Source organism: Rhinolophus sinicus, chromosome 5 (genome assembly GCF_057876585.1).
Source record: "Rhinolophus sinicus isolate RSI-liver-muscle chromosome 5, RSI-T2T, whole genome shotgun sequence".
NCBI classification, from domain to species: Eukaryota; Metazoa; Chordata; class Mammalia; order Chiroptera; family Rhinolophidae; genus Rhinolophus; species Rhinolophus sinicus.
Genome location: NC_142505.1, coordinates 8,177,626 through 8,203,658, shown reverse-complemented (window position 1 = coordinate 8,203,658; position 26,033 = coordinate 8,177,626). Strand labels below are relative to the sequence as shown.

Below are 26,033 nucleotides of genomic sequence, written 5' to 3'. Positions count from 1 at the left end.
TGGTAGTATATAACTTCTTAGTAATTCTCATCAAAGTTTTTTATCTGTACATCTTAACAGTCTATTTCCCCATAAAAAGAAGCAAAACAGAGTAAAAACAACACTCACCCATATCGTTGGAACTGATAGTCAAATGTTAACTCTGAGCCTGAAGGAACCAGTTTGGTGGTAAAAAACCCAACCCTCAGCTGTCCATTCACAGTCCACTGAGATGTTTTTTAAAACAAAAGAAATTAGTAACTGATTAATCTGTGTTTTAAAGCTCATCATTAGCATCCTTAATTACACGTGTCTCTTTAGACAATAAAGCCTTCTCCAAATATGTTAATGGGGAATGTCTTTCTTTAAATAAACTAACATATTTAAGTATTATTCTTATTTAATGAACTACCAGATTGAATATCCATAACTTGTCTCTAATAAAAGTAACTGCTACTTTAATCTTAATATACATTCCACATAGTAAAGATTCACTTGTACTAAAATTAGGCAAACAGGGAATGCTGGTGTCACTGAGTATCACAGGCAAATTTCTATTACCTATGTTAAAAGTAACTATGCTAGAAGGTAAGATGGAGTATGGAAACGGGGAAATGATGCCAAAAGTTTAATTTCATGAAGCAGTGGTCATATGGCTGAGTATAGTGAAAGGGAAGGGAAACATCAGAATAGATGCATAAAACTCAGGAATTAAAATAGGGTAAATACACAGGAGTTAGACCTTATAGTCCCAGAACAAGTTAGATGTAAGCCCAGACCATCTCAACATGCTACTGATGAAAAAAACCCAGACTTAAAAAGATGAAGGGACACTGTCCTGTTGGAGTCTCACAGCTAGACATGTGGCCACCAGCTGCAGGCAAAACTAGAACCAGAACTTAGGTTTAATGATTGCAGACTGGTTTCTCCTATTCGTTATATGGCTCAGCTTTTAGAAACAGACAAATCTAAGATCTTATTAGCTCACAGATCAAAAGACAAAAAATATCCAGGCGTCAAAAGCACTATTTTAATATGACAGGGAATCACTGATACATATGTTTGTAGGGATTGGGTCCTTAGCTTTCTTAACCTAAAAAAGAACCAAAGTTCTATAGTATACATTTTTGTAAAAATCTAATCTCAAATCATAAATGAGAGGGTACTCCAAATGTCCTATCACATTTGGTAAATGGATTTATCAAGTGTCGACTACATGCCAAGCCCAGGGAATTAAAGCAAATCAAGCCCCAAAGCCTGGCCTTGCTGAGGAAAAGCAGTGTACCCACATGCACACCACAAATAACCCCCCTCATCTATAGCCATTAGGCCCCTTATTATGGCATTAAACGGTCAAATTTGGCACTGGATGGGAGGTGATAAAAATCTGAATAGCACACACTGGACTTCACCAAAATTAAAATTTACTTTTGTATTTGGGCACCTTTGAAATAATATCTAAAATTTATGGCAAAGAGAGGTCACAATGAAATGCAATGGGCATTTCCTGGATTGGATCCTAGACCAGAAAAATGACAGATGGCAAAATATGAATAAGGTCTTTAGATTAGCTAATAGTTAACAGTATTTCTTGGACTGGGTAATTGTGTTCAGGTTATGTAAGATGTGAAAATTTGGGGAAACTAGGAGAAGGATGGTATACAGGAACTCTGTACTATTATATTTCCACACTATTTATTTTAAAAATCTAAACTTATTTCAAAATCAAAATTTTAATAGAGTAGGAAAAAATGATTAAAATGATTTAAAAATAAAAGCCATGGGCACCTTTGATATAGATCTAAAGTGGCTGATACAGCAACCTTGAACAAATATTCCAAACTCTAAATCTACCTCAACTTACTTTTTGAGTCTCACAGTTTGGTTCACAGCTGTGATTCATGAAACGAGAGCAATTTCCTTTCTGAGTGGCATCTATTATCTAGGGAAAAGGATAATTTAAGAGTTAAAAATGAGAATTTAAAATATATTTACATTTGGCAAAGGAGAGGAATTAGGCAAATTAAAAATCCCATCCCAGACATCCGTTCCCTTTAGCGAACTCTCTCATACTTTATACATCAAAGTGATGACTGCTTCCTCTGGAAGATCTGCTAACTATAAACATTTTTACCTACAGGCAAAATTATCTCTGACTCTATCACTATCTTTCTCATTTACTTTTAGATATTTTTTATATCCTACTACATTCCAATTGCACTTCATGTGTATATAACTTCATTTTAAAGTGCATGCTATACCAAAGCAGTAACTCTCAAACCTGAGTGTGTATCAGAATCCCCTGGAGAGCTTGTTACAACCCCTGCTGGGCCCAATCCCAGAGTTAGGTCCTGGGGTCCATCTCTATAATTTGCATTTCCAGACTGAATGTAGAGACAGATCTGAGAATCTAGTTAAATTCTAGTAAGCCAGATATTAAAGAGATTTATGAAGATGTAAAACAGTGGCACTCCTCTTTAAAAGAAATTTTTAAAAATAATTTTCATAAAAGCATGCTATTTGGGTCAATATATAATGGGCTTATTACTACTTTTAAGTGGTTTAATAATAAATATTTTTTAATTTCTCAGCCTTAATTTTTAATGATATTGACAAATATAGTCCACATAAACAAAAGCTCTATCGGTCATCAATAATTTTTAAGAGTTGTAACATGAAGCATGAATCTTTACATTTGCATATATAGTACATATGTAAGTACCTCTCTCTCCCATGTTTTGTAAACAAATAAAAACAAACTAAATACACTGTTCTACCCCTCATGTTCTGCCCTTTATTTGAGATCAGTCCGTATCAATGACCCTTTCAAACTCAACAACTTCCAGATCTGTTTCAAAGTAAACACATTCATGCTGCTCACCTCATCATTCTTCAGGGCCATGAAATAGTAGTGGATGTTTTTGTTTCGTGCATACTCCTTTACCCGGGCTTTAAACTCTTTATGATCAAGTACCTCTCCACAATATTCCAGGACAAAGGTGTTGCTGGCAAAACAAAAAGAAAACAATAGCACTTCCTACCTAGGAGCACTTTCCGACATGGAAAACACATACATCCAAGGAAAACTAATGAACTTAAAGAAATATTGCAAAGTGGATAAATTTGGTATTATTAATACATAAGACATAATTAAAATGTAAAGTACCTAGCATCTAGTCGAGGTTAATTTTCTCCTTCCTAATACTTTCCAAAGAAGCTTTTATAATTTATACATAGTACCAAGATGTATATCCTTGCTCTAACTAGATATTAAAACAAACCTGCAAGTCTGATTTACATTATCATGAAAGAAGTGATTCAGAGCTGAGAAACAACTCTGAAGAAATCAGGAGGCACTAAAAAATTAGAGTCTTTATGTTCTAGGAAAAAATAAGGCAGCTTAAACAAATCTAGCAGCCTTTCTACTACCTTTACTCTCAAAGGTATCTAACGATGTCAAAGGTGAGATATGCCTTTTTCTGGCTGCATTCTCTGTGAGTTTTCTCTAGCATTTATCAATAATTATTATGAATCTCTCTCTTTGGCTTCTTTCAGTTACTATCCACCCTTGATTGTTCTTTTCTTGGTTATTTCCCTATTTTTTCTCTATTGAAGATATCACCGTGTTTCCCTGAAAGTAAGACCTAGTTGGACAATCAGCTCCAATGCGTCTTTTGGAGCAAAAATTAAATTAAGACCCAGTCTTATTTGACTATAATATAAGACCGGGTATAATATAATATATAACATAACATAAGACCGGGTACAATAAATATTATATAATATAATATACAATACTGGGTCTTAATTTTTGTTCCAAAAGACGCATTAGAGCTGACTGTCCGGCTAGGTCTCATTTTCGAGGAAACACAGTAAATTCTCATTCTCCTCCCCTCCCTTTATTCTATAAAAGCTCATTCCCATCAATGACTTCATATGTTAACCTCCATGTAGACAAATGCTTCATTATGCGTTCGTCCCAAGTTCTGACCCGAAATGGCTTACCTGGAAGTCTTGTCTTATCCCTTCAAAATAAATATGCCCTAACTCTAACCAGAGATTATTTTGATGTAAAAAATGTCAATCATTTGTATTTGTTTATAACATATTGACATAATCAATGCACTTATTAAAAAAGGAATTAACTAGCCAATTGAAAAAAAATCAAACCCTCTTAGTTTAGAAAATAAAGCAGCTAAAAACAAATGAGAAAGCAATAATGTAAAAAAGCAAAATACAAAAATAGAGAAATTTATAATGGATATACATGTATTTGTACAGCAGTCCATCACAAACACATTTAGGTCTCAATAGTCAAAATCTATTATTCATAAATAATCCTGAAAAAGTCAAATTACTATCTTTATAAACAATGCTTAAATTTTCTAACTTCAGAAGTTAGAAAGAAAATGATCACAAAATTTGAGCTCCTATAATGTTGGACTGTTCACTTCTAGGATTAGTCCCCTCCCTTGAGAAAAGAAAAAAACGACGCATCACAGGATGGCCATGTAGATTAAATGTGATGATAATGACTACAAAACACACCTTATGCAGGATCTAGAACCTTGTTAAGTAAAAAATATGTCCATTTCCTCCCTTACAAAAACTAAATTCTCTTCTCTGATCTTGCTCATTTGAAGCTCACTGAAGCGCTGGGACATGGGTATTATGCCCGTTTGACAGAAAAGATGGAAGTTAGAGAAGTTAGGTGATCTGCACAAGGTCACAAAGCTCAAGGTATAGCTTGGAATTCAAACATCACTTGAATGACTGCTTGCCCCATTATATTATAAAGACACTTTTTTTCTATTACACCAAAATATTCAATTCTGATAACACTGCTCTCAAATCACCTCTTCATTTAGAAAAAGTTCTTAAATACCAGAGTCTGACCGACCACTAAGTCACTTAGAGACTTCACACCACCAGGAAGTCTGAAGGATACACCAGTGCCCATGGACCTAACAGTCTGGGCTTGATGAAGCAGCAGAGAAGAGTGTCAAAGTCCTCAGTACCTTAGGAAATGTAGGAAGAATCACCAGATCCTTCAGCTGCCTAACCTACAAAAAACTCAATAAGGCCAATGTAAAAGCATATCATGCAGTCCTTAAAACTGGCTAGAGGGGTAGCCGGTTAGCTCAGTTGGTTAGAGCACGGTGCTAATAACACCAAGGTTGCTGGTTTGATTCCTGCATGGGCCACTGTGAGCTGCGCCCTCCTTAAAAAACACAAAAAACTGGCTAGATAAATTAATTTGAGATTCGTAGAAAAGCTGTATGTCTCAATTAAAAACAACCTGGGAAAAAAAGGCCACCAAACTGCCTGGCATGCAGTGAATGACTAAAGCCCCTGAAGGTAGAATAAATAATTCTTATGATTTTCAGTTAATCTTTATCTAGTCTGAAATTGCTCCTGGTTTAATGAGGTCTCTTCACTGAACTCCTTAAAGTCTGTTAAAGAAAACAGTGCTCCACTATGGCAGGCAGAAGGGTGGAAAGGGGCAGAAACTCTCACTATCACTGTAAAGCTAGAGGGCTATAGCTATAGAAGGTCATGTCTGCAACTCCCTTTAAAATTCATCAAAAAATTAAAGAGATGGGCAGATGGAGAATACACAATAAAGCAATCATAAACACATGTAACCTATATTTTAAAATTATTTTAAGTTAAATAACTTTAAAAGAAAAAGACACCCAACTTTCATAAGAATACTTTAATAGGTGATATATGAGAAAATTGTGTTTAAAGGAAATACTGAATATGGCAGAAAATAAAGTGAACCTTTCATTGCATTACATATAAAAAAGTTGCATGAGTTAGGTGGAGGGCAACATTTATTTATTCGACAAATGTTTACTGAGTGTCTATCAAGTATGCATTAATTCTTTACCTCAATATCCTCAGATACTCTCTTCTACTCTGATCCCAATTTAGTAATCCCAAATTAGTAATTTTATATAAACTAACAGATTCTGTCCCAACTCCTTTTTATAGTTTCATGGGGACTTTGAGGGTCTACAGCAAACACTCAGTAATAAAACGCTGTTCTTATATAGACAGAAAAGTTTTTTTTTATTTCCTAAAAGTAGAATTTTTTTTTTTTTTTTTTTTTACAAACTAGCTACCAAGTGGTCATTCTGTACAATAATCATTAAATTTCAGTGTAATAAACAAATTGTTTTCCTACAAAGTATCTGATCAACTTCAGTAACACAAAAATGAAGTGAAAGGTGATTAAAACATAACTTACGAAGGAAGGTCTTTGGCAGCTCTCAAGCCCCAGCCTTTCTTTTCTGTGAGTATGACTTCCACATCTGCATGCTGTTTTCTCTGAAACCGTCTATTGGAACAATAATCCCCATTTGGACACCGGGAAGAACTGACATGAAAAATTGAGAAAATTAATTCTTCAAAGCAGCAAAAGAACTAAAAATATGGTTGCTAGAATGTGTTATGTAACTACGTAGCACATCCTCATCTTTATGGCATAATCAGTATATGTGTGGTAACCTCCTTGTGAACCTTCCTCAATCATTCTTTCCATCATGAAGAGATTCCTTTAAAAAATGGGGGATTCACTTCAGAGTGAGACAGTGAAGGAAAGCTTTCAGGAGGGAGCAGGATTAAAGCAGAATTTCTAATGACACGTAGGATATGTATAGGTAAGGAAAACGAGATACAACAGCAAGTGCCTGTCTGTGTGCAGAAACAGGAAACAAGGCCTACTTGAGGAAATGGGAATAAAACTGCTAAGGATAATTGACAAGAAAGGTGAGTTGCTGGAAGATGGGAAAGCAGGCTGTCGATATACTATAAAGGGCTCTGAAAACCAGGCTAAATTTGAACCTAATTCTGAGAACTACTAAAAGTTTGAGTGTGGGAATAACATAAAGAAAGAAATCCTGTATTTTGTATCTGTTTAGCAAGGCTGGCAAGAAAAGCCAGAAGACTGCAGAGACGAGGGCAACAACACCAAATTAGGATAACAGTGCTAACTCTTATGTGTACTGTCATCTCTACTTTTAGTTTAGGTACAGGAATACCAAAAATGCTTTCTTTTTTATTTTTTGAGGTATATGTTTTATTTTTATAACACTGTTACATGAGCAAAACCAAAATCTGAGCTTTTAAAAAAAACACTTCATTAACACTAAAAATAAGATACCTACACTATAAATGACCTAAATATTCTTTCCATGTTAAAAATAAGGACACAATTTTTAATTCAGATTGGTATAAAAATTTATCACATTTTTTAATGTAAAGATGTTTACTGTTTGTAAGAAAAATATGGAAGCAAATGTCTATCAATGGAAGATTAATACTGAAGGGTTAACGATAAATAGAATACGTAATAAAGCCAAGGGATTTAAGTAAACCTGTATGTGTAGCTCTGAATGGATCTCCAACACATATTTAAGTGTGTGGGGAGCGAGAGGAGGAATGAGGAGAAACAAACTGCAAAAAAGTACATATAGTAAGATTTAATTTCTATACATAAAAAGAGGAAATATTTACCTATGTTGGTATAGGTATAAAAACTATCTAGAAAGACTAAAAATAGAGGGGATGAAGTTTGGGAAAGGAAGATATTTTATTTTATCCATTTTTGAAATGTTAGGGTTCTATCTCATTTTACAGCAAAAGCTTAAAAAGCACCCACACTTACCTCCCAGGACATGAACATTACAAGAAACAAAAGTAGATTGGATAAAAATTAATATCACTGTGTTAGCATTTTAGGGTTACTTTACAGAGCATTTACAATGTGTACTATAATCTAATGCACAATGCAAGGGAAATTTGTCTCCTTATGAACACTATTATACATCAGAGATTTTACTGCTTATAAATACTCAACAATAGGTAGGTGAAAGGTTAAATTTTATTCCTCATTAATAATTCTTTTTAATATTTTGAGAGATTTAATAGAACGATTGAACAAAAGCAAAGCATTCACATTCACTTACCATTCAATCATGAGGAGACGATTAAGACAATCTTCCCCACATGCTATTTCACCTTGAGCTCTTTCATCTTTAGAAAGAGGTGTACACTCACACTGCATTCGCTTAATATCCCGATGGGATTTATTCTTCTTTCTATTGGGTAAAATTTTATAAAAACTGGTTAAATAAATCTCCTGGCAATGATACAACATATACAATAAAATATGTGCTAAATCTCATTAGTATCACGTTTAAATGATTATGATTAAGTCAATCATTCAAAAGAAAGGAAACATCTAATCACTAGAAGTTGTGAGACTGAAAACACTAAGAATTGTGTTGCAAAACACATGAAAGAGGCAACCTTAGCCCTGGCAAATGAGAGAATGGGGTAAATTCAAGCCTCATTTTGTATTCAGCCCTTATGTCCTAGTACGGGGTCAGCTAAGCCTAGAATTTTGAGCGATTTCAAGTGTTAATAATCATATCTGGCTCAGAAGAAAAATAGGAAAACTCCTGAGTATCAAATAGCGACGCAGCTGATTTAATTAAAGTTAAGTTTAAGAATCAGTTTTCATGGATGAACAAATAATAGTTGGGATACAAGGCTGAGGAAGAAAAGGAATCCCCCCAAAAAAAAAATTAATAATTTTTTTATTAAGAGTTTAATTCAATTAAATCTTTTAGAGAATCCTGCAATAACGAATTTGCACAAATCTTGTTTAAAAGAAAATGGAAAATTCTTTTAAAAAGAATGAAGTAGAATTACAGGATAATCAGGTAAAGGTTTCAGAGGGCTAAACTTTCTCAAAGCAGACAAACTGATATGGGGAGGAGAGGGAAACTGTTCAAAATTAACTGGGTTCATAAAAACCTATGCCAGACTTTGCAAAGCAAAAGTGAAAATGGGACTATTTACTGGCCTTTTTGTTGAACTCTATTTTTGGACCCTTGTAAAAAAGAAAATATAATCAAGGATGGTCAAATAAGATCTCCTTTTTAACATAAGGGAACTATGACTTACTCTTCAACTATCAGATAGTAAACAGCACAGCTGCTCTCTCTTAAAACTCCTTAATCTGCTTTCATCTTCAACATATGTTCTATTACAGTACTAGTTTATATTATAAAGTACCTACAGAGTGTCATGATAGTTTCAACTAACTTTGAGCAACAAAAATAATTCATCTGCATCAATGAAAGATACAATTCATTAATGAGTGTATGAATATGCTTAGCCTGAGGATGACTAAAGATAAACAAAATATCTACTTACAAGTACTTAAAGAGCTATAATTTCGAAGAATCAGCAGTAGCTTTATTTTGTATTGCTCCAGAAGGTCAGATTAGGACTAATGGGCACAGATTTATTTTCAGGTAAGTCTATTTTCATTAGACATAAGAAAAAAAAATTTCTTTTCACTCTGTTACATACTATTTTACAATAATTTGTCTTTTTGGTGGCTCCTAGATGCCCAGCATATAACGACGGGCACTTAAAAGTGCTGAATATGTACAAATGCTTCCGACTCCAAAAAGGCCAACCAACCAAATCTGTATGCACAGTCTTATATGTATCTGAATCTCATTGGCGAATAAAACCTAGGGGATTGGGTTGCTTAATTTCATTTCTATTCTTTTACAAAGACCCTGTTAAGTTGCATCATTCTACTCACACAATTCCTAAAGAGTACTACCTGTTCAATATTTTGAATTTAAAGCTAATTTACAAATAGATGTAACTGAATGTAACTGTAAGAAGCTCTCTACATCATAAAGAAAAAAGATTATTTTTAAATAGGAAAAACTTCTGATGGGACTTAACTTTAAAATGAAGTCTTTTTTATCTTATCCACAGTGGAAAATTTCATTAAACCTTTTTTTGAATACTTAAAGGGGATGGCTAAGTTGATTCTAAACTAGAGAAGAAATTTCCAAAAGGAGGAAGTGGGTAGTTAGGAGACTACTAGTTAGGAGATTTTTAAAAAGGCATATTCAACACACACTTATACTGGGAAAATGAGATTATCATCGAGAAGAGTTCAAAGAAAGCAGACTGAGAAGCGCTGCTGCAGAGGAATTAGTTTTCATGACTCCTAGTCTCACACCTTTTTTCAGGTTGGGAATTTGTGGTAAACCATTTTACCATTTATTTCTAAAACATTTGTTATGCTATTGCCAAATTTAATCCATTAGCAATAGACTTAAAAAACCTGACAAAAGAAAACCATGTTCAAGTCTAATTCCAGCTTTATAAAATACCTAAAGATACTTCCTTCTGAACATTTTTGAAAAGGAAAAAAATCCAACATTATTTTTTTCTTCTCTAAACGCAGACTAACTTTGCTGGGGTTTTGTTTCATTTTCTGTCACAGTTTCACATGTAAAAGGAATTTAAGAAAAACTGGGCTGGCTGATGTTATACTTTTAGCACCAAAGAGATAATGAGACAAAAAGAATTAGACATCCCTTTCCTGGTAAAAATAAAATTGGGGGAGGGATTTTATGCCATTAAATCCAAATAGGTAAGTACACTTTTTAGATTTTTCAATTTATATTTTATCACACAATTTCATACAATTAAGCTCATATATTCTGAAAGCTAATTTTTAAAAAAGGTTAAAATTTGTCGGATAATTATTAATCAGGCTTACCTTTCTGTTAAATAAACATTTTCTTCAATCAGATCAAAGTAACAAGGCATCTTCCCTTGCTTGGCACATTCCTTCCATCGCTGTGGGTCCCTGAAGTCCTCCATGACACATGAAGGCCCAATCAGCGCTGATCCTGGGGCCACTGTGGTCTCCCCCTGCTCTATCTCCACTCTAACTTTCTTTCTGTCCTGAAGCTCACCATCACTTTCAGAATCACTCTCCAATTCCTGCCTCCTTTTTTTAGGAGGCCCTCTATCTTTCATATCACTTTTTTCTAAGTTTTTTGAAAGATCTTTCTTTTCATTCACAGCTAAAGAGTCCTTAATAGAATTGCTGCTTATTTCAGGTGCTTGCACTGATCCCTTGTCCTTCTGAAGGGATGAGAAAAATTTACTGGACTGGCTTGAAAAGTGAGGTCCCCCACGCTGATCCCAATTCTCTTCCTCTTCACGGTCATCTGTTAAGGAATCTGGCACCTGCCCTTGAATTCGATCATACACAACCCCCGTGCCAGGAGGTCTGCCTGCTGACCTTGGATCCCAGTAGCCGTTGCCTTGCCAGTAATTACGTGTCCCACCATACTGATCTGCACTTTGGTGATACTTGTGTCCACCACAGGCTCCATAGCTGCTGTCAGGCTGCTGATAGGTGGTGGTAGGCTTCTCTTGCTGAGGGAAGTCCCACCCTAGGTTTCTGAGCTCTTCCGATGAATGGAAGCCATCCACTCGGGAGATCTCGTAAGAGGAAGAAAAATTCAGCTCCGTTCTTCCCAGTCTACTATCTGGCCTATTAGGGAAAGTGGTCTGTTGCCGACACTTACTTGGGACATCTTCAAAATCATCAGAATAAACCGGCAACTCTTCTTGCTGCCTAGAAGCTATTTTGGCTTCCACTGTTTCCTCAGAATTTGAATGACCTAGAGGGTCACATCTCACATCAGTGTGACTTGTACTGTCAACCCCATCACTCTGAGGATGAGCAATTTCAGGCATGTGCTTATCAATTTGTTTTCTGCAAGGCTGTGTAAAAGAAACTTCTGGATTCTTCTCTGTTCCTTTATGAAGGAAGAACTTCTCAGTCTGAGGACAGGCTTTACTTGCTATGCTCTCAAATTTTTCCTCATATGAATGTCTCCTTGACTCCAATCTCTCATCTTCCCAATGGTCAGAATAGTGTCTGTAACTTTGACTGCTCCGAGAAGAACAAGGACTTGTTTCTTCCATGGGCAAAGTAGAATTCTTTGGCACAACCACGACTGACTGAAGACGGTTTCTTGGCATACTGCTATCATCAGAATCTGTATCTTCCGAATCACTTTCATCACTTGAACTTTCAGAGGAACCAGAATAATCTTCATGAACAGTAGACACAATCTCTGAGGCATGACCACTACTGTCACATTTTAAGGTGTATGTTACACAGTCACTGTCTTCCATGGTTAAATTCAAATCGCAAGAAGAAAATACAACTTCTGAATCATCAGAGGTGTGTTCATGTACTCTTCCTCCTTCTTCATCAAAAGAGAGTTCTGGTCTTCCTCTTTTATCGGGCAAAATGGAATTCCCTTCTTCTTCAGCCTCATGCACACATTTCCCAGGTAACCCATTATTATGCCGGTTTTCCCAGGAAGCAAATCCTGTTCCTGAATCAGGTAGGCCACTACCTACTTCTACTATTATTTCTTTTTCTGCATGCTTCAAAAACTCTGTGCTTTTACTCTTCAGCACAGCATCCAAAACTGGAGATGCGTTCTCTCCACATTGTAAGAGAGTTAAACTGTCCACTTTTATTCCTGGTGGAAGACTCTGAAGAGATGAAGCAATGTCTGAACTCCCTATTGGTTGATATAAATCATCAAAATGATTAACAGAAGCTGAACTAGTGCTACCAACACTCTGCTTATATTCTTCACATGCAAATTTCGAGTGCTGATCTGTCAGATTACTGTTATCACATATAACTGTTTTTGATTTCAAATGCACATTCGTAAAGCTATTTGAAGAAATCTTCGTAACTGAAGGCTCAATATCTTCAGCTTCGGAATGACACAAAGAAGGGTTGTTGTCATTTGAAGTACAGTATACATCTGAATCTTTGGTTTTACAGCAAGAAACCCTCAAATCAACCGGTTCTTTAACTACTGTTTTGGAATAATCTATAGCCATGACTGGAGAAGACATGAGTTTTTCTTGATGTGGTGACACTGGAGGTTCTGTTTCTCTAAATGGGCTTTCTGACTTACTATGTTGCATGCAAGTATCATCCAAATCTGTTTCTTTACATCTACTAATATTCTGAAATCCGTTTGATGAAAGCAGACATGCTTTGACCAACGGGGATACCTCCGATCCAGTCACACTATCATCAGAAGACATCAAAACAGTGTCAGTTTTAGAAGTGCAAAATGTTACCAAATCAGATTCTGCCCCCGGAGAACCATTTATATTTAATTCTATGGGACAGTAGCTTCTTAATTGATCATTCTTCACTTTAGATAAAGAGTCTAATTCCTTAACACTACCATGGCTATCATGTCCTATAAATTCAGACTTAAAAATAGGCGATTCTTCTAGCTTTCTAAATGTAGGTGAATCATTTAATTGATTTGATGGAGATGGAGATCCAGTCTTTTTTCTTTCAGGATTTTTACTAATCATTCTTACTTCGCTACCTCTTGAACAAGGAGTCTGTAAACTAAAAGAATGAGACTGTTTGATTTCCTCATTTAATTCTGTACAACAGAAAGAATTTTTAAATTTATCAGACTTGGGTATAGATTTTGAAGGAGTAGATTTATAACGGGAAGCACTGTTTTCATGCTTGGAATATGATGACCCCCGTCGGAATCCCAGTTCATTAGGGGGAGAACAACATCTTTTCACTGTTTCATTTTCTGAAGTCCTTTTGGATTCTCTTTCTAGTTTTAAAGAATGTTTTCCTCTTTTCTCCATCTCTAAGTAAGAGGACTCAGTTTTGCAGTCCCGATCAGACTTAGAATAGGACGATGATGTCCTTAGGTCTCTGTAAGAGGAGGAATGAGATGAGGTGCGCCTTGAGTATGTCTTCTTATACTCATCTTCTGAGTCAGAACTCTCTCGTGCCCTGTTATCTGTATATGGCCGAGAATAGCGTGTCCTCTCTCGATAAGGGGAACTCCTATGGTAGCGACGATCAGAGTCATAATAATGGGATCGTTCTGACCGGGAATAGGATAAGCTAGTTCTAGAGCCTCTGTCAGACCTAGAACGAGATCTGCTTCGCCTTCGCTCTCTCTCTGATCTACATCGAGAGGATATATATCGAGTATCTCTTTCAAGTTTTGAGTAGCTAAAATACTTATCATCTCTTTCTGTTTTAGATCGTGAAGATTTCCCTAAATCCTCACTTTTTAAAGGCGCTAAACTCTTTTTTGAATCTCTTTCCTTTTCAATGCTTGCTGAAAATTTTAAATCATGTGATCTCTGACTTGAGGAAGTCCGTACAGAATCTTCATCAGATTCTGAGCCAAGAAAGGTGCTTTCTGATTGGGAGGATTTCTTCTTAGAACCTGTTTTTTTAGAGCTCAGACTACTCTTAGAACTATCTGGAATTTCTTCTTCCTTCCCAATATGGGAATCTTCTTTTTGTGAGGGAATATCTGCTTGCTCATTTGAATTCTGAATGATGTGTTCTTCGGAACTGTCCGATACGGTGTCCTGCTTAGTGTCCACTTCTGAAGATTCTGGTACAATTGTAACCGATGGTTCCTTTAGGGCTCTAACTGCTACATCGACTGGTGCTGTCATCAGAACTGTTATCGGTGTGTGTGGCAAGGCCACTGGCTCTGTTACTGGTGCTGGTGGTGAGGATGTTGCGGCTTGGGGAGGTGGAGGTGGGGGAGGTGGAGATGAGGGTGGCGAGTCTACAGTTGTTGATTCTGCCATGACTGCTGGTGAGGTTACTATGGGAGGAGGTGGAGATGTCACTGCTGGGGTAGTAGTCAGCAGAGGCCTGGATGTTACATGAAGAAGATGTTTCTTAAAATGAATTTTGCCCAATTCTACCCTTGATTTTGGTGGGGAAGATTCTTCTGTAACAGATAAGGTATCTCCAACATCCATTTTAATTTTAGAGGTCAAGTCTACTTGAAGAGGTACAGATGGGGAGTTTGGAGTATCACTTTGCTTGTCATTGCCAAGTGCAGTTAGAAACCTGTTCTGCAAAGTTTTCTTTGTAAAGCTGAAGCTGAATGACACCTTCTGTCGTCCCTGTTCCTCCAAATTAACTTTTGTCTTGGTGCCTTTGGGCAAAAACCGACTAGAAGCAACAACACCTTTGAACATTGGTCCTTTGATGAAACCTGTTTTCTGCACATTTTCACTCTTTGCCTATAAATGAACAAAACAAGCAGTTACTACTACAATCAAGTTACTTTCAAATGGCATCATAGTTTAAAATGCCAGGGAAATGAAAGGTCCTTTTTAATGACAAACAGTATACATTTTACTAGCCTACATGAGCATTTTTTAAAACTCTTTATGAAATTTTTCAAACATACACCAAAATTTGGAGAATAGTATAGTAAATCCCTAAGTACTCACGCGAGTTTCAACAACCCATGTCTCCCATCTCACTCATTTTACAGATGAGGTAACCAAATGAGGCCTTTCTGCCTTCCAGGAAATTACTTTGCCCTGGCACTTTACCACTGTCTCTGCTTGGGCCTCACACACTAGGGCCATGCTGAATTATAGTCTAATCCTGCTCTGTGGACGACAACTACAAAGCATAATCTAAGAAGAAGACTTCTCCCTCCATTACTTGCCAAACCACCAAAGGAAATGGTAGGTTTTAGAAGTTAAATGCAGATAACCTAGGGTATAGACCAGAACATCAGAAAAATCCATGGCAACAAATTCAAGCCTAAATTAAAGATGGTACACTTGCCAACATTTTTCTAACTGATGTTCTTTAATCAACTCCGGCTAATTAAGTGAATAGTTTTCCCTCCAACATGGTAAAAATCTGAAATCAGTTTTTAAAATTATACAGTAACCATTCAAATGGAAAAGTAAATATTTTCATATGCATTATGATAAAGCAATGGTATTCAAATACTTTTAAGAAACAGATTGCACTTCTCAAATTAAATTTTACATGGAAGCTCAATATATAAGAAACTGTCTCCAGAGCTGCCAGCTTCCTTTATCTTGCCTAAAGCTCTGGAAGCATCAAAGTTTAAAAACAATTTTCTTGATATATATAACATCCCTCACTGGAATGAGTTACTGTACAGCCAAAACTAAACAAAAACTAGTACTTCATTTCTAATTCAAAATAACTAAATGTTAAATGTTTTGAACCCCATAATCACTGAATAACTAATTAAATTACACTTACCTCATTTTCTTCTTCTCTATTGCCATCCAGCCAAGAAAGTATGGAAAAGAATAGAAAAAGAAAGAAGAAATCATAAATACTTAAAATCAACTGAAATGAAAGTTGTTTTTTATTAAAACATACAATATCTACAACCTATAGGTTTATGCTATACAGTCTGTCCATTCCTTCACAGCCTTTTACCTTAAGTATAGCAAACACATTGGAGATAGTATCAGATACTGTGCTACGTGCTGGAGATAAAAGGTGAATTAAGCTGAGTCCCCTGCCCTTAAGAAACTTAGTTTCCTATAAATACAAAATATAATTTTGTTACAAAAGTAACTCCAACATAATGGAGTAAAATACAAGGATAGAAATATGCACAGTGCAAAACTAAAGAGTAAAATAAGTAACTCAGCTTAGCGGAAGGATAGGAATGTCAAAAATCCTTCCTAAAAGAATAGATACGTTTTTGAAGAATGTATTCATAGGGCGACTCTGGCAAAGGCACAGAGATTAACACACAGAACTATATGTGCAAGGAAACTATGAAGAGTTCAATACTACCCGAGTATAAAGTGTAAGGCAGAAAAAAGCCAACAACTAGGTGAAGTAGAAGGCAGCTGCCAGTTTCAAAGACCAGATTTCTCCTGAAGACAAACATTTTATCATCCGGATTAGTGGTTTTCAATCTTTTTTGGTACACATTCAACAGTTCCTTTGTTGAATGCAAGGTATACACTCTGCTCCACACTACAGCACGTCTCTCTCTGAGCTCCCAGTTATATTCTAACCACAATGACTCAGGAATCCAAAGCCAAAAGTCTGGTGTGCAGAGTGCGGAGGCACACTGGAGAAAGGGAAGCTACAAAAAGGCTTCAGGCTACGACAGCCACATTTATATTTTAAGCAGGTCACCCTTCAGGCTATGTGGCAAGACCGGAGTACAATAATCTGTTTTACATGCCCCTTAAAAGAAGTGTACAAAACCCCTTTCCCCAAATGTAGGCCTGACTCCACCATAATTGAGTCCATTCACCAGCGTCTATGGTAGCCATATAAAACCAAGTAACGAAGCGGAAAAAACAGCTGACAATACCTGGATGGGACCTAATGCAGTGTCAAACATGGTTTTTCTGCTCCAAAACCACTCAAAATTTCACAGATGTGATCTGATCTTAGAACAACTGCATTTCATCGATTCTATGATGTACATTTTCCTCGCATGCAACACCCCCGCAGGATGCATCACACTATCAATAACATCATAGCCTAATTGGCAGTTTTTTCCTTTCTTAGTGACTGATAAAATAATTGTGTCTTACAACCTATGGCATACCAGATTTGAAGTAAGTTAGCACCATGCAAACTTTTTTTAAGGAGGGCGCAGCTCACTGGCCCATGTGGGGATCGAACTGGCAACCTTGGTGTTATCCGCACTATGCTCTAACCAACTGAGCTACCCTGCCACCCCTGTAAATTTTTTTTCAAGAACAGAAAAGGTACCAGGAAGTCCAAGCATTTGGAATGTCAGTCATATCTGTACTCCTCTTTCGGTGGACATGTAAGAGCATTCATGCTTCTCTGCATGGTATCAGTACATACGTACGAAATGCTGGAAATCCTGAGGTGCCAAAATCCTTTCCCAAGCCTCAGCAGTACTACTTCGGACAAGCAAATGAAAATCCTGACAAACTATGACTAAAGTCATCATATGGTCAAAGCCTGAAGAAACATTATAAATGTGGGATTTGGGGGTGGGGAGTAATAACGGTCCATTTCTGAAATCAGAGAACTGCTTGACAGACATGGCAAGACATATCCCAAACTTGATAATAAAATAAATGCTTATAATAAAAAGAATATAAGCACACATAGAAAATTTGGAGGAAAACATCAAATTTTTCTCATCATAAAAGCATTTCATGCTAATGGAGAAAAATCAAATTACAAACAAGCAAAAGGAAAAGTCTCCAATCCAAACCATCCAAAGACAACTGGTTTTAACACCTCAGTCTATAGAGCCTTCTAAAGCTTCTTCGTGTAGTGGGGAGGGGGAGGGACTTCAACAGAGATCTGTTTTTCTTTTTAAGCATAATAATCAAAGCATATAAGCCATTCTGTATCTTGCTTCCCTCCCTCATCATAAATAGAGCAGGTGAGCAAACAAGGTGTTTAGATCACAGAAAAGGTATGGAATCACAAGAGACTGAGGGAACGGTCTTGAGAGAAAGGGATACAGATGAGTGAAGACATAGTTAAGTTTCAAAATATATTAATAACAAGTATATCCCTTTGGCCTCTAGTTCCCTCTGACAACATTAGCTGAAAGTTGGGGGAGGAGACAGGGTAAAAGACTTGAAGGAAATTCAACTGTGTGAAACAAAAATGAAAGCAGACTATAATCTTCAATGTTGCTGCCCAAAGTTGGACATTACAAATTTACAATAGAGCTCATCAGCACACTTATTCTACTTCTGCTGGCAGCATTAAGTTATCTCGAAGCAACCAGAGGAAAAAACTGGTGAGTTATTCCAGCAAGTTGGGTGGGACAAGAAGGGTAGAAGGCAAGGGGTTGAGCAAATTGAAGGCATTCCCAAGAATGTTGAAGTGACTTGACCTAGACATCCATAGGGATAGAGAAGGGAGTGATATCTGAAGGTGCAGGTAGGAGGGGCAAGATATCAGCAGCCTCAAGGGATACATTTGGTGGAAACTAGAAGAAACAGAAGTAGAAGAAGGGGAAGGTGAAAGAATTAGAAATTATGGCCAGAATAGTATTTGAGAGTTGGGGTACATTTCCAAGAGATGACAGCACCCAGGTATGGCTATAGGAGTAGACTTGCAGCAATAAGGAGACAAGACCTTTTTGAAGAAATTAATGAAATTATGCGGCCACAATTAATAGCAAAAATCAGCCACAACTGTTTTTAACAAAAGAACACCTGCTTTGGTAAATAATATAATGTCAAGAACTAAGAATAGGGTTTTTGAAGGAAGGTGGATGGAACAAGGGCATGGAAGCCAGAGATGGAAGTACTGAGCCCCTTGTTCCCCCGCTATAAATAGTAAGGACGCATGCAAAAACAGGCATTTCATTCTCTAGTATGAGATCGTGCTAGAATGGCCTTATTTCTTCTTTTGAAAAGTTACTACAGAAGAAAAATCAGAGGAATACTGCAGCAAATTATCTGTCAAAAACATACAGTATATAGATCTGCAGCTTGCTGAATAACTTCATTTAAAGAATGTTGATTAATCCACCTCAACACAAAGACAAATCATTATTAGGTCACAGAGCACATGTGGAAAAGACTTACGAGTTTTAGTCATAGCAAACTCAAAGAACCAAAGAATGACATGATTATTAAAATCAACCAACCAATCTCTCAGGCTAGGACACAAGAAGTCAAGTTTTCAAAGGAAGGCCTGGTGTGAGAGAGATTTAGCCATATGAAGAATATACATAAATTGTTATGAACAAGTTAGTAAGGGAAGCTATTCTGGACACCATGTCACACAAGATATAGTTACAGTTAAACGGAAGTATTTTTGGTTACTTTGGAAAAAAGACAACTTACACAGGACCATAGTGATTTATTTCAAAATATCACAAAACTCACAAGATATTCTTATTTTACACAATTCCAAAAGTTGGACCTGTGACCAACAGAAATACAGAATGACAGATTTTAGTTCATTTTAAGGCAGAACACTTTTAATTATTTATTTGAAAAAGTAACACCCAGGGGAATTTTTATAATACAATTCAAATTAGATCTCTCTCTCTCTCTCCCCACTGGCAACTATTGCTAAGCTTTGTACATCCTTCCAAAAAGTGTGTGCATATGTGAGCATACACATCTCTTTTTAAGGAGAAAACACTACACAAATGGAAACACAACTTTCTGCACCTTGTTTTTGCCTCCATTTAGAGCCTTGACTATCAATCATTACATATCAACATCTATAGACGTAGCTTCAGCTGTAATCCCACCAGCAAACAGCTTTTCACGTGTGTAAGTCATTCGTATTTTCTTCTTTCCGGGAAGTGCTTGTTGAAGTCCTTCGCCAGCAGATTATCTGCTGAGTTGCTGGCCTTGCTTACTGACTATAAAAACAAGATGTGAGGCATGTGCAACTGGAATGAATGTGTCACGTACAGGGCACTGAGGTTTCCTTGCTTGTCATCGGAAATGTTTAGAGGGATCTAGATGAGAACTTACCTAAGATGAGATGGAATTCCTGTCCTAGACATAAAGCTAAAAGTAAGGCCCTAGGTCTCATTCAAGGTCTTTGGTTCATTGACGTCCTGAACCCCAAGTCAGAAACAGCACTTTATCTTGATTTTAATAGGTAAAGATTTTAAGATTCACTCCTACCTAATCTTTTAAAAATTTCTTACCAAAACTCAAATACTCCTCAAATATTATACTTAGAGTCAGTGTTTCTCACATTGGAGTGATGTATGGATCTCTTTTAGAAGGTGGAAAAATAGACATCTAAGAATAGATCCCAATTTAAGAACACTGACTTAAAAAACTAAAATTAGGGCGGCTGGATGGCTCAGTAGGTTAAAGCGCGAGCTCTCAACAACAAGGTTGCCGGTTCAATTCCCACATGGGATGGTGGGCCGTGCCCCCTGCAACTAGTATTAAAAATGACTGGACTTGGAGCTGAGCTGTGCTCTCCACAACTAAATTGAAAACGACTTGACGTGGAGCTGATGGGCCCTGGAAAAACACACTGTTCCCCAATATTCCCCAATAAAAACAAATTAAATTAAAAAAAACTAAAATTAGTCTATTAAAATTTATTTTACTTGAAAATTACCACTGAAAAGTAATAGTACTTTTCAAATGAAATAAATTTTAAAACGTCAAACTGGTCAAAGTAATTTTTAAGGTCTGTGGATTAGAAAATAGTGTTGTATCAATGTTAATTTCTTGACATATTGATCATTGTACAGTGACTATATAAGAGAAAATATCCCGTTTTGGGGAAATCCACATTGTAGGATATGGGGTAAAAAGGAAAGTCTGCAACTTTCAGAAAAAAATAATATGTGTGTATATATTTATATTTGTACATATAAAATGTATACGTGTATATATGTATTATATATGCATATTTATATATAAAGAAAATGGTAAGTGGTAAAATGTTCACATTTGGGGAATCTGGGCAAAGGATACATAAGAAATCTCTGTATTATTTTTGAAACCATTCTGTAAGCCTGAAATTATTTCAAAATTAAAAATTATTTTTTCAATTTAAGATTATCAGATATGAAAAACTTTTATTATCTCCTCATAGAATCCCCACCTCTTAGGAATTTGTGTGTTTTTTTTTTTTAAAGAATACTATGTGGACTCTTGGGAGATCCGATAGTCTTAGCTGGAGAAATTACCCCATATCCTTCTAAACTCATACTCATTGATGAGAATATGCTACATAAAAACTAGACCCTATAGAATATGAAATTGTAGAGGTAGGGTGTTGTGAAGAGACAAAAATACAGAGATAATACAGGAGAACTGGCTGATAACGAAAGGAAGGAAGCCACTTATGACAAACTGAAAACTATTTCATAACACTGCTTGTAACATATCTAAGCCCAGAGGTACACTCTGAAAGAAAGGTGGCTGGCTGTACGTCCCAGCTCCAAGTAAGAGTCATGGAGAAATACTGGCAGGGAAAATTTTCTAATGTACCAAGTTATTATCTCCACCATTAAGAAATAGAATTTCACAGCTCTAGCCACTCCCCTTTTTCCCCTTCATTTTCCATTTTAGGTTTCTAAATCTTTGACCTCCTTCCAAACAAGTACAAATAAAAACATTTGTGTCATGGGGAAAAAAAAGTTGGAATGAATGCAATGAAATCATTTGACATTTATCCATTTAAGCACTTACAGTGTCACACATTCAAGACTTAAAATGCCTCAGATCTTCAAGGATATAGAAAAGTGCATCAGAAAGAAAGAAAGAACTTTTATCACAAAGGATATTATCTACCTAATGCTTGGCCTAAGGTCATACACATTTGCAAATCTTTGCTAAAAAGAATTAATCCTTCTGCATGCCAAAGTTTTGGTAGGGAATAAGTGGCCTAGCTAATTACCATGAGTTAGTTGGACTTATGGCAAATGTGGACACTGTATCAGAACATATCTTTCAGTAGCACATAACCACTGATGGATTGCCGAATGACCACACTTGTTAACTATAAGTATCAGAACTCGTATCAATCACAAGGCTATTTGTTCAACAATTATTTAAGGATCTACCCCTCTGAAACAGTGTTAACTCTATAAAGGTGAGATGTCAAGTTTACCCACCAGGAATTTCATACTGTATTTGAAATAGTAATATGGCGTAGAGGTATACCAAATAACTACAACACAAGGTAAATAAATAATAATTGCCATACATGAAAAGGCTAATAAGGGGCTTTCTTTTTAATTTTCTTTTTTCAGCTCTACCTAGTCTCACTTTTCTGATTCTCCTTCATGAAAGCACACTTTCTTTAGTACTTATTACTTTGCATATTAGGATGGCAATGTAACCCAGCAAAAAGGTCAAACTTGAATGATACCTAGGTTGGAACCCTGTCTCTACCAGTTCCTAACTCTATGACTTGTGCCACTCAGTCACCTTACTCCCTTAGATGCCTATCCCAAATCTGTCACTACCATCTGCTATCTCCCTGACCACTCTCCATTGATGACGCCACCACTTTACTCAGGTCCTTTCCTCTTGCCTTCTCAAGGACTTCCATTTCCTATTCACTCTTTTCCCTCTATCAGCAGTGTCTCTGTGTCTCTCTTCATTCTCATTAGTCAAACAGCTTTTAATATACCTTACTTTAAAAAGGGGAGGAGGACCAGCATCTTAAAGCCAATGGTTAATTTCTTTTCTGGGCTTTCACAGACCACATTCTCCTATTTTCCTCCCACCCTCACTGGCTCCTCCTCCTTAATCTTATTTGTTGGTGCTTCCTGTTCTACCAGATGTCTTCACCTTGGCGTGTCCAAAAACTTGATCCCTGCTTGGCCTTCCTTCTCCTCCAACTACTCTTTTCCCTCCTACCCCATTTCATCCCGATTCCAGGCTTTAAGTATCTGTAGACTGGTGACTTCTACATTTCCAAACTTAACCTCTCTCTGCACTTACTTGGATGTCTATTTATCTCAAAGCAACATGGTCAAAACGGAACGAATGATGATTACACCATACAAGCATACACCAATTATGATGGTTACTATGCATACATATTATGAATTTATATTAACAGCCAACTGATCTTTCAAAAGCATAAATCAGATCATGGCACATACCTGCTTACTCTCTCTTTCTGACCTTACCTCTTTTCATAGACCCTCCCCCTCCTCATTCCACAGGTTCTAGCCACATTGGCTTTCTTTCTGTCCCTCTAATATTCCAAGCTAATTTCTGGCCTTTTCACCTGAAAGCGCCTTCTTAGAATATAGTAGTACTCCCCCTAGATGTCTGACAGACTGCTCCTTCTCAACAATAAGATGACAACTCAAATGTTATCTCCTCTGAGATTCTCCCATCATTTGTTTTTGAGGGCACAGCTCACAGCGGCCATGCAGGGATTGAACCGGCAACTTCGGTGCTACCAGCACCATGCTCTAACCAACTGAGCTAACCGGCCACCCCTCTCCCCTCATTCTTATAGTACCTTATTTTCTTCCAGCATTTATTAATATGATAGTTTTTTCTTGTTTCACTTTAATGTAGTACCTGCTTTCTCCCACTAAAATACAAGCTCCTTCAGGGCAGGGATTTGGTTTTTCTTGTTCACAGCTGCGTTTAGGTGCTAAAAACACTACTTGGACACAGGAAGTACTCAATAAATATTAGACTCACAACATCATTCCCACCTCCCCATCTAGCTAAGCTTGCTTTATACTTCTCCTCAGGAGAAATTTCAATAGTTAAGATGGTAAGTTTAAACACAGATCAGTCTCGACTGCAAATAATTTTTCATACTGCTCTTCATTCTACCATCTTCCTCCCTTTCTCCCAGCTTCCTCACATATTATCACCCCCACACCCATCTTCATCCTTTCAGCCATTTCAGTCTCACTTTCATTCACTTGTCATTTATCTCAGTGTCTACTATGGACTCAGCACTGTACCGCTTTCCTCTCCTTTTCCTTACCATTCCAGACACTACTACTAAACTCCACTCCTACACCATGTACTTTGCAGAATGACAACCACATATACCCTTGACTTACTTGCATTCATTGTTCCTGCCTTCCCAACTAGAGTTTCAGTTACAAAGAAACAAAGGCAATATCTTGTTATTAATGTGTAATCTCCCCTGAGTTTACCATTCCCATTCCTAGCATAAATTCTCATTACTTTTTGAATCAAAGAAATTCCTTAATAGTACCAAGTTTTAGCTTTCTCTTTCAGGCAATTCTCAAAGAAAGAGGGGGAAAACACCTCACAACTGTCCTGTAGACACAACAAGCCATACAGACCATAAATTAATTTACAACATTTGCCATACTCTCATCCAAGAAATAGGACCCATGAGAACAAGTGAATTAAAAAACTGATGAATAATATATATGATTTACATAGATAATAAAGCCATGATTTTTACCAAAGGCCTGGAAACTTGAGGCAAAGCACTTTGGGATGATATGCTAACCTAAACTAGTGCTAATGGACTTGATACACACATGCAATGCTTCTCGCGTCCTTTAAGTCCACGTCTTCAACTAGCATAGTCGTATCTCAGACATACAGAGAACCCCTAGTGATATAGGCTAATGTATATAAATTAAATTTTAAAAAATTGATAATAAAGACAAATGTTACTAAAATTACAGCATTTACTAGGCAAGAATATTCTCACAGAATTTCATTTCTGATATATACATATAAGTCAAAATAGCAGCTCTCCCCCAAAATGCCACACCCATCAACTATTCTTAATACCCCAAAATAGTTGCAGCTTTATTTTAATGTGGAGTATCTATAAGATAGTAAGCTAACTTATTTCCTTTACACAAAAAATCAATTTGTACACAAACGTATCCGATCTCAAATGTATCCCTGTAGAGTTGCAGTGAGGAAAGGTAAGAATATCATCATCCCAAATGTTAACAATGTATACACACCTGAAATCTGTTTCTGAATTTGTCTTCCAAATTAGTTCGCACAAACACTTGTATAAAGTGAAGTATGTTCTCCTGTTAAAGCAATCGGCTTCTTCCAAAACCCATAAATTAGGCTGCATGGTGAACTAATTTGAACATTTTAGGGCCCTGATATGTGCAAATGAGTTTCACTACTAGTATTCACTATTTTGAGCTAAAGCTCTTAAATTAACCATTTTATTTTCCTCATTAGCAAAATGTGGGGGAGGAGACACCCTTACCAAATAACCTTCAAATGACAGAAGTGCATAAATGTTGAAATTTATTTTTAGTACTAGACAATGAATCACAACAAAGAGGGCAAGTAAGTTCTTAGTGACCTGAACACATTATACTATTGTCTTATAGCCCCCACTGCTAGACCACCATTACCATTACAGGCAGCTAACAGAATACCTTCCATTTTTCAGGTATTGAGTTAAATGCTTTACATACAGCTAGCTCATTTGACTCTCAAACCTATAGAAGGTATACTATTTGTATTCCCATTTCACAAATGAAGAAAACTAAAGTCCTAGGTAGTGAAGTGGCAAAGACAAGTATCCACAGGTTGTTTGACAGCAGAGCTCTTGCTCTTTAAATCAAATATTTATTAGCTAGTACATAGAACTGGGAGCAAAGGGTAAAAAGTTGCAGAGAAAGTACTTTGATTCAGTGTACTACGTAGTAAATGTACCTGTCTAGCAACGAAAGGGGGCGCATCAGGAGAAAGAGTAATAAGTGTTCACACCAGAGTCCTGATGCTCCATCAATCCTGCCTGGATTAAACAGGAAACTCCTAAACTGGATGTAAAAAAAATCATCGGGCTCTTGTTTTCTCTAATTTAGAATAGATTCTTCTATGAAAACGATACTCCACTGAAAGCGGTATAGAATACTGACTCC

General features: G+C 36.6%; 1 protein-coding gene across 5 annotated transcripts in view; it reads right to left on the bottom strand.

Moving 5' to 3' along the window:
• The window catches only part of SETD2 (SET domain containing 2, histone lysine methyltransferase), a 109,630-nt gene that overhangs the window by 64,229 nt on the left and 19,368 nt on the right, over positions 1 to 26,033 (bottom strand). For 4 of the 5 annotated variants that reach the window (XR_016021252.1, XR_002136692.3, XM_019724006.3 and 1 more), the window contains exons 2-8: positions 15,965 to 15,980; positions 10,586 to 14,952; positions 7,953 to 8,084; positions 6,233 to 6,361; positions 2,861 to 2,984; positions 1,844 to 1,921; positions 109 to 206 (exon numbers count right to left, since the gene is read on the bottom strand). Coding sequence is in view for 3 of the 5 variants with exons in the window: in XM_019724006.3 (XP_019579565.3) it covers positions 109 to 206; positions 1,844 to 1,921; positions 2,861 to 2,984; positions 6,233 to 6,361; positions 7,953 to 8,084; positions 10,586 to 14,952; positions 15,965 to 15,980 (4,944 nt within the window). In the remaining 2 variants the exon portion in view is untranslated. The remainder of the gene's footprint in view (positions 1 to 108; positions 207 to 1,843; positions 1,922 to 2,860; positions 2,985 to 6,232; positions 6,362 to 7,952; positions 8,085 to 10,585; positions 14,953 to 15,964; positions 15,981 to 26,033) is intronic. The other variant, XM_088798193.1, reaches the window with a different exon arrangement.